Source organism: Euleptes europaea, chromosome 5 (genome assembly GCF_029931775.1).
Source record: "Euleptes europaea isolate rEulEur1 chromosome 5, rEulEur1.hap1, whole genome shotgun sequence".
Taxonomy (NCBI): domain Eukaryota; kingdom Metazoa; phylum Chordata; class Lepidosauria; order Squamata; family Sphaerodactylidae; genus Euleptes; species Euleptes europaea.
Window position 1 is genome coordinate 68,341,427 of NC_079316.1, and position 17,890 is coordinate 68,359,316.

Consider the following 17,890-nt stretch of genomic DNA (forward strand, 5'->3'; position numbering starts at 1 on the left):
GTAAAAAGGTCTACAAAATATTGCATAAACTACAAGGGCTAGGAACATTCTGCGCTCCCTGGAGATCCCATGTTATATGCAAACTGTTATTTTTGTAGAGCTCTGGGAGCAACTTGTCTCTGGATGCTTCCCTGGGCATTGCCCTGATCCAGTCCCAGTAGCTTGATAACTATAGACACTGACTTGCATCTAAAACCCGTGTGTGGAGCTTACTCCTGGAATTATTCTTTCCCACATCTACCTGCCTGCTGCAGTCCCATGTGCCCTTCCCTTAAAAGCCACTACTAATGGTTGGGGGACCCTCTGAATTGGTATTCAGTGCAGCACAGGGAGATGCAGGTATGGGGAGGAAACAGCAAAATTTAGAAACAGTCTCCATCTCTTTTAGGAGTCCCGTGGCGCAGAGTGGTAAACTGCAGTACTGCAGTCCAAGCTCTGCTCACGACCTGAGTTCGATCCCAATAGAAGTTGGTTTCAGGTAGCCGGCTCAAGGTTGACTCAGCCTTCCATCCTTCCGAGGTCGGTAAAATGAGCTTGCTGAGGGTAAAGGGAAGATAACTGGGGAAGGCACTGGCAAACCACCCCGTAAACAAAGTCTGCCTAGTAAACGTCGGGATGTGACGTCACCCCATGAGTCAGGAATTACCTGGTGCTTGCACAGGGGACCTTTACCTTTTATCCACCTCTTTTATGAGTGGCACATTGGAGGCCCTGATGGATCCAAGCAACTACGAAGGGGCCCAAGCTGCCTGGGGTGTTCATTGTCCTTTAATCTGATTCTTTAGTGTGTTCATTGTCCTTTAGTCTGATTGTTTAAGGTCAAGTTCTATATAATCAAGGATGGAGGTATCCTAGCTACATAAAGAATTGTTTTCTTATGTACACCGTCTGGCTTTCAGGTGATACTGAAATTTAGACTTTTACTATTGCTGCTACTAAATGGGTAAGCTTCAGAGTATTCATGTATACTATATATTCCAAACTTCTATATGGTGAATTGTATAAAATTATATTGAAAATACAGTTCTCATGGAGGAGGTTCAGTATGAAGGTATTGCTCCGTCACAAAAAGGACAAACTTCTATATAGCTGACTATGTAACTGCTCAACTTTTTGCTTGTATATTACCTGTTAAACAAAGTTTAAGAGCAAATTAATAAGCGAGCCAGCGTGGTGTAGTGGTTAAGAGCGATGGTTTGGAGTGGTGGACTTAGAAAATACTTCCTAATGTCTAAACGGAAACTCTTTTGATTCAATTTCAACCCGTTGGTTCTGGTCCGACCTTCTGGAGCAACAGAAAACAACTCGGCACCCGCCTCTATGTGACAACCCTTCAAGTACTTCAAAATCAGGCAGAGACTAATAGATTTCCCAGATAAAACTGGAAACCATGGGGCATGCAGTACTCTAATGTTTCCTTCTCTAGGCTCATTTCCATAATTTGCCTCCAAACCCCTCCCAAACCTCAGAGCCATCTCTCATTGGTAGTGGTCACTGGCATCTCCTCCTAAGGAATTGAATGTCCCATTTTTTTCAGTTTTTGTCCACAATGCACCAGGAAGTTTTCTGGTGTACCTACAAATTAAGCAGTCATTCTACACTCACATTGGTAATATTTTGCCAGTAGGGAGATACATTACCATATCTTATGGAAAATATGGTGCTATAGTAAGTGTTGCGTGAAACCTGTTCTAATTCTCCTTGCACCTGTGGAAGGTGGAAAAAGAATGGCTAAGCAGTGTAAAACTATCCTTGTGTGGAAGCAAGTCAAGTAAAAAGTAATTTGAGGTAAAAAATAATCATTTGTGGTATACATGAATGGCATTTTAAAATAACTTCAGAACTTGTGTACCCCCTGGCGCTTATATTACTTTCTTTTAAGCACTGGACCAAAACACATCTTTTTACCTAGGTTTTTTTTTATTAGGGGTTTATCCTTTTTTCCAGCTTTTTAAACGGCTTGCTTTTGTTTTATGGATAGTTTCTCAAGCTGTTTATATCCAATGACTTGTTTTAATGGATTTTTTAAATTGTTACATTGTTTTAATTGTAAGCTACCTGGAGCAGGACTTTGAAGAAGTGGCATAGAAAAATCCTAAATAAATAAAGCAAACTCCTGAATGTGGTAGTCTGGGCCAGGAAGCAGATGGCTTCCTCAAACATACTGAAAAGAGTTTGGAGTGCAACAAAATATATATTACTTTCTCTTCTTTCCTTTTCTGGGTGTGTCTTCACACTAGGAGAAATGTCAGGGAATCATATTTTCCAGTTGCAGCGCCCCATATTCCGGAGCTCTGTTTCTTGTCTTGTCATTGTGGATCCTGCTTTTCATAGCTAGAGCCTACGAAAGTGAATTATAACCAAAAAAAGTGTATCTGTTAACTCTTAATACGTTTTGTTGTGGTTATATATTGTTTTGACTTCCTGCTGAAGCTGGTAGGAAACCATCCAGAGTTCTAAAAGCCTTTGAGGGGACGCGTTATTTTACTGTCGTTTTCAATGCGCCGCCCTCCGGCAGCATCACCTGACCCAGGAAATTTGATTCCCATTGTCATGGGACCTAAATGGACTAACAGCCACACAGGCCAGGGGAGTAGGCTGAAGAGTGGGAATGAGGCAAATTGCCTAATCTTTTCCTTCTTACATCAGTGCAATTCCACTGGCAACTCTACCTTCCCTGTTTATGCTGCAGCATCCAGGCACTAGGGGTGTCATCTCTGGGTTGGGAAATGCCTAGAGATTTGGGGAGTTTGGGGAGGGCAGAGTTTGGGGAGGAGAGTAGTACACCACTCCGTCAGATCAGCCAGTGGAAGGAGGGAGAAGGTTTGCAGCCTGAACATATGTTCCAAGAAATAATGTCATAGAATTGCCTGTATTAAAGAAGCTGCTGCGAAATGGGAGGGCTTACCGGAGGCCCATTATATTGGCAACTATGAACTTTGCACTTTTTGCTATCAACTGATACATAGGAATTTATTGTAATTTGCACGTTGTAACTTTTGGAATGCGTTGTTGTTACTTGGAATATATTCACTTAGCATAACTGTGCTAGTGTAATTTATTGCCAGTAGTGCTTTTGTGATTGTATAACCTCCAGGTACTAGCTGAAAATCTCCTGCTATTATAACTGATCTCCAGCCGGCAGAGATCGTTTCACCTGGAGAAAATGGCTGCTTTGGCCATTGGACTCTATGGCATTGGACTCTATGGCCCCTCCCCAAACCCCATCCTCCTCAGGCTCCGCCCCCGCTGGTGGCAAAGAGGGGCCTAGCACCCCTAGTGATACCATAGAGTCTGCCCTCCAGAGATGCCATTTTCTTCAGAAGAACATTACCGGCCAGTGTGGTGTGGAGGTTAGAGGGACTAGGATCTGGGAGACCCAGGTTCAAATCCTGACTCTGCTATGGAAGCTCACTGGGTGACCTTGGCCCATTCACTCTCTCAGCCTAATCTACCTCACAGGGTTGTTGTGAGGATAAAACAGAGGTGAGAAGAACAATGTAAGCCACTTTGGGCCCCCATTGGGGGAAAAGGCAGGGTATAAATGAACTAAATAAATACCAAGTCCACATGGCTATTAGGTGATGCAGGTACTGCGACCCAGGGAATCCTATTTCCTGGGCTGGATAGGATTGCTGGGGGAGGGGAAAAGCTCCATGACCCATCAACATCTGTTGGAGGATATCTCAGTTGAGACTTTTTAGCATATGTAGGGTTGTATCCAGCAATCCCAGAGAACAGTTTAACCACTGTACCACACTGGGTTAGGATACTCAGGAAGCTTGGTGGTCAAGAGATTTCTTTAACCCAGGCCTGGTGCCAGTGCTTATCCTCTTCATCCATACCAATTCTTAGGGTCAAATTTCACTACTTGGTTAAAAAGCAGCTGTAGGGTAGGGTGTGCCTATGTACCAAAGCCACAGTATTCAAGATGCTGGTATTGGCCGCAGTAGGGGGAGAAGTCAGCTACTGCAGAAGTCTTTTCTAGAACTGCAATCCTTATCCAGATTTGCCCCCCTCTTGAACAGCTGATTTTTAATGTTGAAGAAAATAGGATGGGATTTCCAGTGAAATATATAGCTTAACTTTTAGCAGTAAAGGAGCAGTAAATGGGAATTATATGCACAATCCTAATTGTACACATCCTATTGTTCAAACCTTCTAATGCATGTGGTTCATATTAAAATCATTTAAGTGATATTAAGGTCAGACCCAGACTTACCTTTGTTCCAGTACTTTCCCCCAGTAATTAATGAAGGTATCTATTTTATAGTGCCGTATTTGTATTCTAGCATCAAGCATCCTTGCATGAAAGGAATGAGGCTGTGCAACCAATGCAATTCCCATGACAATCATAATAGAAATCCAGAATAAGTAGCTCAACCCCACATTCTGAGACTTAGTTTTTTGTAATTACAAACAAATGAGGGTTGCTAGCCTCCCAGTGGGGCCTGGAATCCTCCAGGAATTACAGTTTGATTTCCAGACAATACAGATCAGGTGGCAGCTGTGGAGGGTGGACTTTATGGCATCACACCCTTAAAGAGTTTCCTCCTCTCACTAAATCCCACCCCGCTAAACTCTGCCTCCAAATCTCCAGGAATTTCCCAATCTGGAATTGGCAACTCTAAAACAAACAGTGGCCACCGCACAGCCATGCGCCACCTGCATCTTTTCAAGACCCTCTTTTAAGTTAAGCTAGTCCCACTTTTGTAAGCATTAGCTAATGGAACAGGGAGGGCTGGGGGAGGTTTTGAAAGAAAGGCGATAAGGACAGGGCCGGTGCCAGTCATTTTTGCGCCCTAGGCAAGGAAAAGAGGAAGACACAAGGGATGGATTGACTCAATAAAGGAAGCCACGGCCCTCAGTTTGCAAGACCTGAGCAAGGCTGTCAAAGATCGGACATTTTGGAGGACATTGATTCATAGGGTTGCCATAAGTCAGAAGCGACTTGATGGCACTTAACACACACACACAACACACAGGCGAGGCTAACTACTTGTGCTCCCCCCCATCGCTAACCAATTTTCAAAAACAGATGTCTTGCAGAAAAAAATAAAAGTGCAAAACTTTTTATAAGACATTATAATTAATTATATTCCATAGCACTGTCGTGGTACTTATCTTAAAGGAAAAAATATACATTTTTGGTTGCATTTTTTCCAAGCCACTAATCTGTTGAAAACTGCGCCCTAGGCGACCGCCTAATGGTAGCACCGGCTCTGGATAAGGACCTTTGCGGACGTGAGATTTGAAAAGAGCCTGATTTGTCGAAGGGAGGTTTTATTGCCCGGGCAAGCGCAAAGCGTCTGGAAAATTCAAAAACAGCAACCAGCTTGCCATGACTCAAAAACTCCTGGAAAGCAACTTTCTGTAGGCGCTGGAGAGGAAAGGAATTTAAAAAACAACAACCACGCATCCCTTTCCCCCTGGCAGACAGACGCACTCGCGTTGGGGATAGTAGAAAAGGGCAAGAGTCCAGTAGCACCTTCAAGACTAACACAAATATTTTCTGGTAGGGTATGAGCTTTCGCGAGCCACAGCTCCCTTCTTCGGACACCTGGTATCTGAAGATCAGATGGTATCGGAAGAAGTGAGCTGTGGCTCACGAAAGCTCCTACCCTACCAGGAAATATTTGTGTTAGTCTTGAAGGTGCTCCTGGACTCTTGCCCTTTTCTACTACTGCAGACAGACTAACACGGCGACCCACTGAGAAAATTTTCTGCCAGAAAATATCTTTGTTAGTCTTGAAGGTGCTCCTGGACTCTTGCCCTTTTCTACTACTGCAGACAGACCAACTACTGCAGACAGACTGTGAATGATCGCGTTGGGGAGGAGAGGAGGAAGAGGAAGGAGCCGGGCAGCGCCCACGCCGAGCGACGACGGGTTCAGCTTGGCTGGGTGTTGCGCGATCGAGGCTGCTCCACCGCCTTGCAAGTGTAGGGATGGGGAGGGGTCGGGTTGGGGGGCTGGGGAGGCGTGCCGAGTGCCGACATCCCCCTGACCGCCAAGCGGCCTCGGATGCCTTCGGAACAGCTGCCTGTTTGCTCTAGATGCGAGCCTCCCCTCGGGGAGGAGCCTCTTCAGCCGCGCTCCTCCAGCCTCCCCAATCGCCCCTGGCCTTTTGTGTCGCTCGACTCCCCGGCCGCTTCCCACTCGGAGGTCGATGCGCAGCGCCCGACGCCAGACTCGGGGGAGTCCTCCGCGCATGTGCGAGAGAAGTTTTCGGGCTTGACTTCTGGCGGATTTCAACGGGAGAGGAAGCCGGCATGTGAAAAGTTCTGGCTTCTGGCCGGGGGAAAGGGGGGCGTCTGACCACTGCTTTTCCTGGAGGAAACGTGTCTGTATGAGAAAGGGCATTCTGTGGGGTTTCCCCCCCCCCCTTCCTCTTCGACCTGAGGATGATCCACCACTGATGTGCTGCATGTGGTCCCTTGGCTCTGGTAAGGCTGGAATGTTTTGATGCACAAATGGGGCAAGTCGTTGCAATGAGGGGGAGAGGATCCTCAAATGACTGTGCTAAAGCGAAAGGTGCCTTCTGGGGGGGAATACAAAAAGCCAACCCTGATTCCCCCCCGCCCAATCCCCCCCTTGCTGTTAGAAGCTGCATCCCGTGTCATAGAATAACTATCAAATAATAACTTCGTTGAAGTTCCTCGATTTCCCCCCCCCCTCCCAATTCTTCCCTTGCTGTTATAAACTATATCTCATGTTATGGAACAACTACCAAATAATAAGTTTGTTGCAGTTCCTTGGGGGGAAACAACAACAACAACCCCCAAAGGAGATAACAGTCTTTATGCTGTGGTAGCTAAGGGAAGTTGGCACATTGCTCTAAAAATGTGTTTGGATTTCTGTGAGTCGGTGTGTTTACCAGTTCCATGGAGACGTAGTGGGTTGGTTAGTGACGTGACCCAGGGAAAGGTCTGGCTTGTGCTTTTATGTGCAGCAAACTGGAGGCTTTTTTTTAAAAAAAAGAGAGGGTATCTCATAATGCAAGGAAAGGCAAGCACTTTGGTGCGTGTGTTGCTGAACGGATCCGTCTGACATTGATCAGGACTGACGGTTATTGTGATCGTAATGGGACAGATGGGCTAGCTGATGGAGTGCTAGCTGTGTGTTGCTAACATTTCGCATAGCTGTGTGGCATTGCAATAGGTTGCATTTAAGTTCTTAGGATCCATCAACTGCTTGAACTAGAATACTGCAGTGATTGCGGTGTCACTGGACTGTCTAGATCCTAAATGCATTTAATTGGAATTCTGCTACATTGATTTCACTGGAACTTACTTTTAAGTAAATAACAGTAATTGTGTACTTGGAAATGAGTGCCATTAAGATTCAGTAGGGCTAATTTATTAGTAAACTGGATTAGTAAGTGGCAGATGTGTTCTTGCATTGCAATTCTAGTTAATCTTATTTATGTATGATGAGAAATCAAATATATGTTCCCTCCAGTATATGTTTTACATTTATATGGTAGAACTTTGTACGCCTCAGGATGAAAATACTCTTCTAAGCATGTACTATTACAACTTCTGAGTTGCACCTGCTCTCTGATTGTGACACATGTGGGGTTGGATTATATGGGTCACTGGATTTATTTTTGAATTCTCACTTTAATACAAGGGAAGCTATAATATATAATTGTCTCATTTTATGCTTAAACAGTCCTGTATTGTCAGGCTGCAAAAGGTCACACCCAGAGTTCCCTAGTACCAGGACTGGGATTTGAACCTGGATCGTGTAAAGTCAGAGAACTGTATCCACTATACTGCAGTGAGAGTCAGTGTGGTATAGTGGATAGAGTGTTGGACTATGGTCTGGGAGACCCAGGTTTGAATCCCCACTCTACCATGGAAACCAGCTGGGGGACCTTGGGCCAGTCAAACATTTTCAGCCTAACCTACCTTACAAGGTTGTTGTGAGGATAAAATGGAGAGGAGAACAATGTAATCTGTCTTGGGTTCACACTGGGGGAGAGGTTGATGTATAAATGAAGTAAATAAATGTTTGGCTGGTTGTTCATAAGGTGGGTTGTGCATAAAGTTGACCCTGCTTTGACTTGAAAAAGCCAAAGAAGAGCTGACAACCCTAACTGCATAAATACAAGTTCTTAATGGAAAGGTATCCATTAGAGCAAACCTCTTTTTTTCAGTTGATGAAGGTGGGATTTCTCCAGGATAATCCTTGCTGGTTTCTGTTGGGTTTCTCGTAATTAATTGCAGTTTAAAGCTGTTCTCTGCAAACATAATTGAAGCCACTGATCTTTACTCAATTGAAGCAGAAATAGACTGGTTGCAGTACATATATGCAATCCAACATATCATTTCCATTTAGAGATACACCTTGATGACATAGACCTCTTTTTTTCAGTGTAAGAACTTGTGACAGGATGGACAAATTCCTAGCAATTTAAGGTGTGTACATGGCATAGGCACACAAGGTGGAGTTCAGGGCCCTGAGGCATGCATTTCTGACTAATCTCCTCACCTGGCAAAATCTTTCTATCTTGCCAATATTTCATAAGGTTGCTGTAAAACTGTATTTTCATCTGCAGATGTAATCACAGTCTCATAGTTCTATCGCTACCTCAATCCCATCAGAATGTGTTGTGGTTATGTGGTAGAGAGGTTTGTATTCCCTAAAGCTTATCTTTCATAATCAGGTTCTCTTTGGGAACACTTTGGGCGAAAACGCATGGTTGCTTTATCCTCCTTTAATCCCTGCTTTAGCCAGGATCGAACGCACATTCGGCGAAACGCATGTGTTCGATCCTGGCTGAAACAGGGATTAAAGGAGGATAAAGCGACCATGCGTTTTCGCCGTTAGTCTCTTCTTAGAGTCAAAGTTGTTGGAAATGTCAGTATCATGTTGGAAACTGAATATGATTTGTGAAGTAAAAGCATACCCAGGGGTCGGCAGACTCATTAGTCAAAAGAGCAAAATATCAACAGTACAACGATTGAGATTTCTTTTGAGAGCCAAATTTCTTAAACTTAAACTATATAGGTAGGTACACTGTTTATTAATGTAATAAACTTTAATTAAAGTTTTAAGTCTTAATTAAACTGTAGGTACACTGAATAAAACTTGATATCATACTTAATAGTGATCTTATTTATTGATAAAAATTAAATTGTAAGTCCCTACCATTTCCCCCTCCCCGTCTGGTCCTCGTCTTGAGGCCTGGTCTACCGCCATAAAAGCCTATTGGTAGACCTGGCCTCCGGCTGAGTCCCATTGGGAGGCCAGGTCTACTGCCAAGAAAGCCAATGGGTAGACCTGGCCTCTGAAGGGGGACTTTTTCCCCTCCTCGGAGTCCAGGTCTACCGCCAAGAAAGCCAGTGGGTAGGCATGGCCTCCCAATGGGACTCAGCCGGAGGCCAGGTCTACCAAAGGAAGCCCGCCCTGCCCAACAGCTGATAGGCGGGTGGGGGGGCAGGAACCGCTGAGCTGCCCGCCCAGCAATCGCGCGGCTAGAGGGGAGGGGAGGCTTTAGCCTCCCAACCATTGAGGGCAAGGGAAAGGGGGACCTGGCCATTCTCCACGGCAGCGGGGGGGAGAGACAGCGCGTCCGCTTGCCTGCTCTCTTGCACTCGCGCTCTCAGGCGCGCCGGCTCCACAGCCCGGCTGCCGGCGCGAGCGGGCGCGAGAGCAGGGGCTCCGAACCAAGTTCGAAGAGCCACACTCAACAAGCCAAAGAGCCGCATGCGGCTCAGGAGCCACAGTTTGCAGACCCCTGCCCTAGGCAAGTCATCCATTTTTGTATCCTTGAAGAGCAAACTACATGGACTTAGAGACAGGGAGCAGGACCCTCTGCCTGAATCGTTCTATCTTTGGGTGGTAACCACTTTTGATGCCACTCCTTCCTTTTTGGTAAGAATTGCAACTGTTCCAAATCCCTTGCTGGGTTGAATTGCCACCCCTCCTCCTCCTTTTCACCATCTCCAGTGTATAGAAAAGCAGGGTGGTATACACAAATATACCAGATAAAACTTTTCTGGCATAGAGATATGTGGTGTAGAAGGCTTCACCTGTACAATTTGTTAAAACCACAGAGGGGTAAATTTTTTTCCCTTTCAAAATAACAATAATTCTGGAGGCTGCTGTGGTTTTCTTTTGCATTGACTTCAAATGCTGGTGTTTTGTAATCCTTCAATTAGATTCTTCAGGGTGTATGCAAATATAACATTTTTTTTCTTTGGAATGGTAGCAGGCACATTTGGAAAAGTTGCATATAAAATGTCAAGACGCAAGTGAACAAGAGAGGGAACTGGTTTTCCTTTAGCTAATAAAACTGGGAAGCAGTTTTATTAGATACAAGCATTTCAAAAATACAGTGTCAGGCTTTTTTTTTTAAAGTGAAAATATGTCTGTGGCACCAACTCAGTATCCTTCACCTGAATTCCTATAAATAATGCGATAAACAGGATTATCTCAAAAGGAAATTTATCCAAAAAAGAGAATGAAATTTTTTCTATAGGTTGAGTTACCCACAATTTTGTCATAGAAAGGTCATGGGCCATGTGCTGTTTTTTTTTGTTTTTTTTGTACTGTTGCCAATCAGGAATTTTGAGTATTGTAATGTTTGTCTAAAGCAGTGATTAGACTTGCTGCTTTCAGAATACCCTTACAGATTTGTCTGCGGAGGAATTCTTCATCTGAAATGAAGTTCCTCTGCATTTTAGATGATTTTGGAACATGTTGTTGGGTGCGTAATTGGTTAATGCAAACCATTGCCTATTTTTCTTGGGCCTTAATATCATCCTGTGGTCCAAGAATATAGCTTAAAGCAATGGTTCTGCTGCTTTAGCAATCTGAGAACCCTCATTTTGATTAAATGTTTTTGAAGATCTCTGAGCCCTTAACCCCTGCCAGCACTCAGCGCATGCCATATGGACGCTTTTTACAGTGTATGAACAAGCCACCCATGGAGGCTCCCTTCCTCAGAAACAATACACTAAGACCATGGTCAGCTATACGTTAATTGTTTTTCCATCCGGCCATTTGCACATGCGGGCAAACTTTGTACTTGCAAAATGTTCTCAACAGGCATGATGGTGAAAACGTTTAGGTTTTTTTTGTTCTAACCGCTGTTGCAGTCTGATTAGTAGATATGTACAGAACATGCAGTGGTTCTTATGTCAACAAATATGTGGAGTGGCTACTGGGATTGATCAATGAAAAGGTTATAATTAGGTATCAGAACAAACAGCAGTCTTGAAGCCAGTTTCCACCATCGGTTTGGTGTCAGCTCACTCTCTGCTTAGCATCCACCCACATGCTTTTGAGGAAATACCATCTGACAGGTGGCACATAGTTATGTTTTACAGCTATTTTTGTAATTGCTTTTTGGAAGTGACCCAATGTAATACATTGCTTGTGACAATCAACCTTTGAAACAGTTTACATGAAGATCCCAAAATGGCAAACAAATAACCCCATGTGGTGTATCTAATAGGCCATCATTGTGTGTTTATGAAGCAGATCAGCAACCTGAATGGGAGATCACCAGACACCTCTTGTAAGCAAGTGCTTAATGAAATGTACTCCTGGTTCAGCAATAGTGTGTTCAACTAAGGATACAGGGAATGAATTGTTGAAAGCTGAGCATGGTGGTATGCGTCCCCTAGAAAAAACAGGTGTGTCAAAGCTCAGCATTCACTTGCCTTCTGTACTGGTCCTTGTTATTAGAATGGTACAGAATGGTCCAATCCTAGGCACAGTTACACCCTTCTAAAAAGTCCATTGCCGTGGATGCTGTTAGAAGGGTGTCATGGTGCTTAGGAGCACCAAGGTGCAGAGTGGTAAGCTGCAGTACTGCAGTCAAAAGTTCTGCTCATGACCTGAGTTCAATCCCGACGGAAGTCGGTTTCAGGTAGCCAGCTCAAGGTTGACTCAGCCTTCCATCCTTCTGTGGTCAGTAGAATGAGTACCCAGTGCTTGCACAGGCAACTACCTTTACCTTTTATTATTATGATAAGCAATGCACTGTAAAACATCTGAACATTTGGATTTTGAGCTTTGAGAGTGCTGAAATACTAATGTTCCAAAAGCAAGAGGTGTCCAGATGAGATTCCTTGTGTTTACTGGCGGCTTTAACTCAATCAAATGCTTGATCATTTGCTGCAGTTACTGTGGCATGTTTAGAAGAGTATCAGGAACATGACAGAGTGGTTTTGCTTACGTCTCATTCGGGATTTTGGACATATTTTTCAAATACCGCCTCAGAATATAAGGCTTTTTGTGTATGTGTATATTTAGTGATCATTCCAAAATGCTGAAATTACACCGTTTGTTTATACTAGAGCAACCTATACGAGCTTGACCCAGATACCTGCAAAACGTAGCATGTGGGAAGAGAATAATTTAGCATTACCCCACTGTTGATTCAAGTGCAGACACTGAGACCACTGGCCTCTTGAATATATTGCCAGTGTGGTACTTGCAGCTGTTATGGAACAGCTGGTAGTTACACTGTGAAATAATTAGGAAAAATGTTTTAGTCAGGCACACACCCTTGAGTGTAATTTGGAAGCAATATTTTCCCCTACAAATGTTCCTTAAGAATTCATCTAGCAAATGCTAAAAAATTCTCTTGTGCATAATCTGAAAGAGTTCAGTTAGAAATTATCTTTTCTGGAAATATCAGTTTGCACTGTGATTTTCACACTGTGTGAAAGTGTTCCAAGAGCAACATCCTGAATATTTTGTAATTATGGTTGCCTCAGTATGGACGTTTTTCTCTGGCTTCTGAACTTGCATCACTTTTAAAAGTAAATAAATAAATAAATAAAATGCCCTGCTCTAATTGTCATCTTTTCAATTTTTTCCCATCCCCAATGTGCTATTTCCCAAACCAACTAATACTATTTAAAAATGTAGACCAAGCTCGTCATCACATTATTGAGAAGGCTTTGAGTATGTTTTCCTGTTATAAAGATCCTGCCCCCATCAGCACTATTTTCCTACAGTCACCCCCTTATGGGTGCCATTTTCCCAACATTTCCCCCCTGCTGTGCCACTACAGGGCTTTTTGTGGACTTATTTTTCTTTTTAGCCAGTAATTCTTATATAGCAATAATGATCTATGGATACTTATCTATTTCTATTTCAGATTTTAAGTCCTCTGCATTCCCAGTTCTTACTTTTTAAAATGACATTTCTTGCACTTTTCATTGTGGTGGTATAAGGGAAAAGGCACAAGCAGCTTCCCCCCCCCCAAAAAAAAGGTTGTCAAGTGTCCATGGCAGCTGTGACAACTGTGCCGCTGAGAGCCAGTGCATACTTGCTGCAGAGCATGTGTGGAAGTCAGGGAAAAGAGAAAAGTTCACAGAGAGCTCCTACATGTGGAAGCTCCATTGCCAAAATGCATACCTCTGCATGATTAAAGGTGATTACAGCAATGCAGAGAATCCTTGCCATGTGGAAGGTGCCTAAGATGGTTCTAACAGTTCTGAGTCAATCCAATCAAAAATTTTCATACCCATTAGGCTTAAGTCAAACATTCTGTGAATTTTCAGACTTGAAATGTACTGAGATTTTTTGCCCTTCCCTATGTCACAATATTCCCTGTGTCAATATTCACAATATCAATGCTTAGATGACTTGTAAAATGGATTATTTGAAGGCAAAGGTCTCTAAGGAGCTGAAATTTTATAGAAGACTGCCAGAGCAAGTAGATAAATGTCTAGTTTATCTGTCTGTTACTGTTTCTATTTATCTGTTTAATCTCCAGATTTCATTATAAGCTTTATCGTGGTGAATCTTGCAATTAATTGAATTCCTTAGCTGCAAATTAATCACAGAACCCTCTGCAAAAGTACAGAAAGGCAGAAAGGCCAAGAATCCTCCTGGCCTCCAGGGGAAGTCCATTTCATAGTGTCGGAGCCTCAGCAGGCAAATGTCTGTAACCAATCTGTAGGGTTGCCAACCACCAGGTGGTGCCTGGAGATCTCGGAGAATTACAACTGGTCTACAGATGACAGAAATCAGTTCCTGCGGAGAAAATATCCAGGAATTTTCCTACCCAGAGCTGGCAACCCTATCTGTAGCTGTTCTCAGCAACTTGAGAGATGGAACCATAAGACTCTTCGGTGGAGTAGCTCTGGGCAGATGTAATTGCTGATTCCCTAACTATGTTTAAGAGACACACTTAATCTTCCCCTTGCTCACTGAAATTCTTGCTTCCTTTTCTTTGTCAGCATTAACCATGTTATAGTGTTTAGACTGGCACAGGAACTTGTTTATAGTAGCCAGGGCTAGCTTTCAGTCACAGTTGGAAACCATGGAAATGCATGACGAGTATCCCCTTGATTAGAAACGGTCTTGTGGAAGACCTTTCTTGAGCTATGGTGAGCTGTGAAAGACTGTAATGCAGATAGACATTGGGATGCTAAATCAGCCTCTAGGTGTATATGGGTGAAAACGCATAGTCTCAGCCAGGATTCAGCCAGGATCCAAGGCAGTTCGCCGAAAACACATGCGTTGGATCCTGGCTGAATCCTGGCTGAAACAGGGAATAAAGGAGGCTAAAGCGACCATGCGTTTTCACCCCATGACTCAAGAACTATCCAGAGAGTCCTGTGGGAAGGACTGATAGGTTGTGAGGGATACAGTAAACTGGTGAGAGGAACCAGTGGAGGAGGAGTTAGGCCAGTTCTAGTAGCTATTTAGAATCCCCCCCCCCACTAATTGCCCCAAAATATAGTTTCTAGGTTTTAATAGATGCTTATAAAGAACTGTCATTTCAAAAGGGCATCCTAATAATTTTCCATTATCTTCTTTTCCCAAGTTCTTCCGTCCCTGCTGATGTCATAAAATCGGTGCCTGCTGTGGATCATTCTAAGGAGCCACTAGCTACTACTGTCTCTGATGGACATGTTTCTGCTCTGTATTCTGTTGAGCTGACTGAATCAAGGTAGAGCAAGAAATTAGTTGTGTTTCTTGTGTGAGCAAACAGTAATCTCGCAGCATTGAAACCAACCAGGGGGTAATGAGTGGTTACGTTTTGGGAATGGTTTGGAAATAAGGCTGGTAACTTAAGTACTAATATGGTGCCTTTGCTTGTTGGCATCCAGCCATAAAGCAGCCATGAAATCTGAAGAATGTAGACTGCACTTGTATGGCAAATCACCCTTGAGCACAGCAGAATTTTACCATAGACTAGGAAAAGTGCCATTCTGCAAGGCAGAATGGAAGTACATTGGTTCAGTGTTGTGTACATCTTTTGTGGCTGACCTTTTAAAAAGCAGGAATCCAATTATTTGTCTCTGTATTAGTAATAAGAGTTGATTACCCTTTGGTTTGGTGAAATATTTTTTACAGTGGACTTGCCAAGTGGTTGGCCTGTGAGATCAAGTTTCATTAAAAAAAAAAAAACTAGCCAAAGGTAGGTTGTTCTGGTTCTTTTCTCAATTTCTGATCCTGCATTTGGCTCAATTCAAAGTACTGATAAGAGATCAAGAAGAATCCATGTTATCTAAAGTGTGTATTGTACAGAGGGTATAGTATATCTGTGTATTTGGGGGGAGGATGTTTATTCCTTTGTGAAGTTTATGTAGCGTTTACTAATTTTGGAGGTCTTTGGAAAATACTAACTCTTGCACTATGGCATTCTTTTTTTCCTGTAGTAATATACTTAAGAAATGAGAGATTAAAAGGCTATAATCTGCAATTTAAACACACAAAGGTCGTTGATGTTGGTTCTTGTAGGTTATCCGGGCTGTGTAACCGTGGTCTTGGAATTTTCTTTCCTGACGTTTCGCCAGCAACTGTGGCAGGCATCTTCAGAGTAGTAACACTGAAGGACAGTGTCTCTCAGTGTCGAAGGGTGTAGGAAGAGTAATATATAGTCAGAAAGGGGTTGGATTTGAGCTGAGTATTGTCCTGCAAAAGTAATGTGCTAATCATTGTCCTGTAAGTATCAAGATAATGTGCTAATGAGGATATGGTATGTTAATATGGAACCATTGTATCCTGAAGTGATCTGTTAATGTGTGTAATCCAAAGCTAATCTGCATGGCTATTGTTGAATGTTGTCTTTGTTAGTCTGGAGAAAATACAACAAATGCTACGATCAGCAAAAGACAAAAGAGACCCCCTCACCTCTGCAGGAGTATATCGTATACCTTGCACCTGTGGAGAAGTTTACATCGGGACCACAAAACGCAGCATACAAACAAGGATAAAAGAACATGAAAGATACTGCAGACTTGGCCAACCTGAGAAATCAGCAGTGGCTGAACATGGACTGACACAAACAGGACACAGGGTTTTATTCCAAGACACTGAAAGACTGGACAATTCTACCAACTATTTTGTCAGATTGCACAGAGAAGCCATTGAAATTCATAAACATCAGCACAACTTTAACAGAAAAGAGGAGAGTTTAAGAATGAATAAGGCTTGTCTTCCAGTTCTAAAAAACCTCCAGACTAACAAAGACAACATTCAACAATAGCCATGCAGATTAGTTTTGGATTACACACATTAACAGATCACTTCAGGATACAATGGTTCCATATTAACATACCATACCATCATTAGCACATTATCTTGATACTTACAGGACAATGATTAGCACATTACTTTTGCAGGACAATACTCAGCTCAAACCCAACCCCTTTCTGACTATATATTACTCTTCCTACACCCTTGACACTGAGAGACACTGTCCTTCAGTGTTACTACTCTGAAGATGCCTGCCACAGTTGCTGGCGAAACGTCAGGAAAGAAAATTCCAAGACCACGGTTACACAGCCCGGATAACCTACAAGAACCAATGAACTCTGACCGTGAAAGCCTTCGACAATGTCATTGATGTTGTTTGGTATTCCTCTCTCTTCGGTGCCCACACTTTCCCAGTGCTTTTTTCCATAGGAGACACAACACAAATTGCTTAGGGACCTAGTTATTGTATCCATCTTAGCAGTTCCTAGTAGGGTTGCCAGGTCCCTCTTCATTACCGGTGGGAGGTTTTTGGGGTGGAGCCTGAGGAAGGCGGGGTTTGGAGAGAGGAGGGACTTCAATGCCATAGGGTCCAATTGGCAATGCAGCCATTTTTCTCCAGGTGAACTGATCTCTATTGGCTGGAGATCAGTTATAATAGGGGAGATCCAGCTAGTACCTGGAGGTTGGCAACCCTGGGGGACACACAACTGCTTTCAACTTTTTAAAAAGGAATCTAAGAGATCAAGACAAGATAGGGTCTGGCCTCACCTGGAAGTGTTGCAGCCTCATTTAGTCAGGAAGGTCACCTGGGCTGTAGGAAATCTTCCTCACCTAGTGATGATACAACATCTCCTCAACCAGTTTGCAGGGAAAGGGGAAGCAGGGACAGCCAGAGAGGAGTCAGTTCCTTTGAACTAGAAATTTGCCTGAAAACAAATTCCCAGTCTTTAAAGGGAAATTGAAATTGAAAGTTTTTTAAAAAAAATCTTAGGTGGGGCAAAACACTGCTGCACCCACTGGGCCCTCCCAGGCGACAGCCCACATGCATCTCCCTTAGGGTTGCCAACCTCCAGGTACTCATATAGCTCCTCTAGTGCAGGTTCATCCTTTTCAAATACTTCTTACAATAGAAAACCTTATTTTTTGCGAACTGGAGGAAGACCAAAGAACTATAGACCTCCGGGCTCCCGCCCACGAGGCGGGAGGAATCAAAACAAGAGAACTTAGTCCTAAATTTATCTGATAGACCTCTTTCTAAAGCTGAATTAGAAGTATTGAATTTGGGGCTTGGCCTTGCACCTACTCCAAAGTATTCATCTTTTTACACCCGAGTAGACCTGTTTAAATTATTCCGACAATTAAAGCTAAAGGATTTTTTTCAGGGTTCATCAGTTGCGAGGCAACCTTTCAAATGTCCTTCCACATTTATTCCTG

The 17,890-nt window shown here is 43.3% G+C and overlaps 1 protein-coding gene across 6 annotated transcripts in view; it reads left to right on the plus strand.

The window, feature by feature from the left end:
- Positions 1-17,890, plus strand: part of TACC2 (transforming acidic coiled-coil containing protein 2) — a 164,698-nt gene that overhangs the window by 38,345 nt on the left and 108,463 nt on the right. For 5 of the 6 annotated variants that reach the window (XM_056850218.1, XM_056850219.1, XM_056850221.1 and 2 more), the window contains exon 4: positions 14,799-14,924. The exons of the other annotated variant lie outside the window; for it this stretch is intronic. In XM_056850218.1, coding sequence (XP_056706196.1) covers positions 14,799-14,924 — 126 coding nt within the window. The remainder of the gene's footprint in view (positions 1-14,798; positions 14,925-17,890) is intronic. 6 annotated transcript variants of the gene reach the window in all.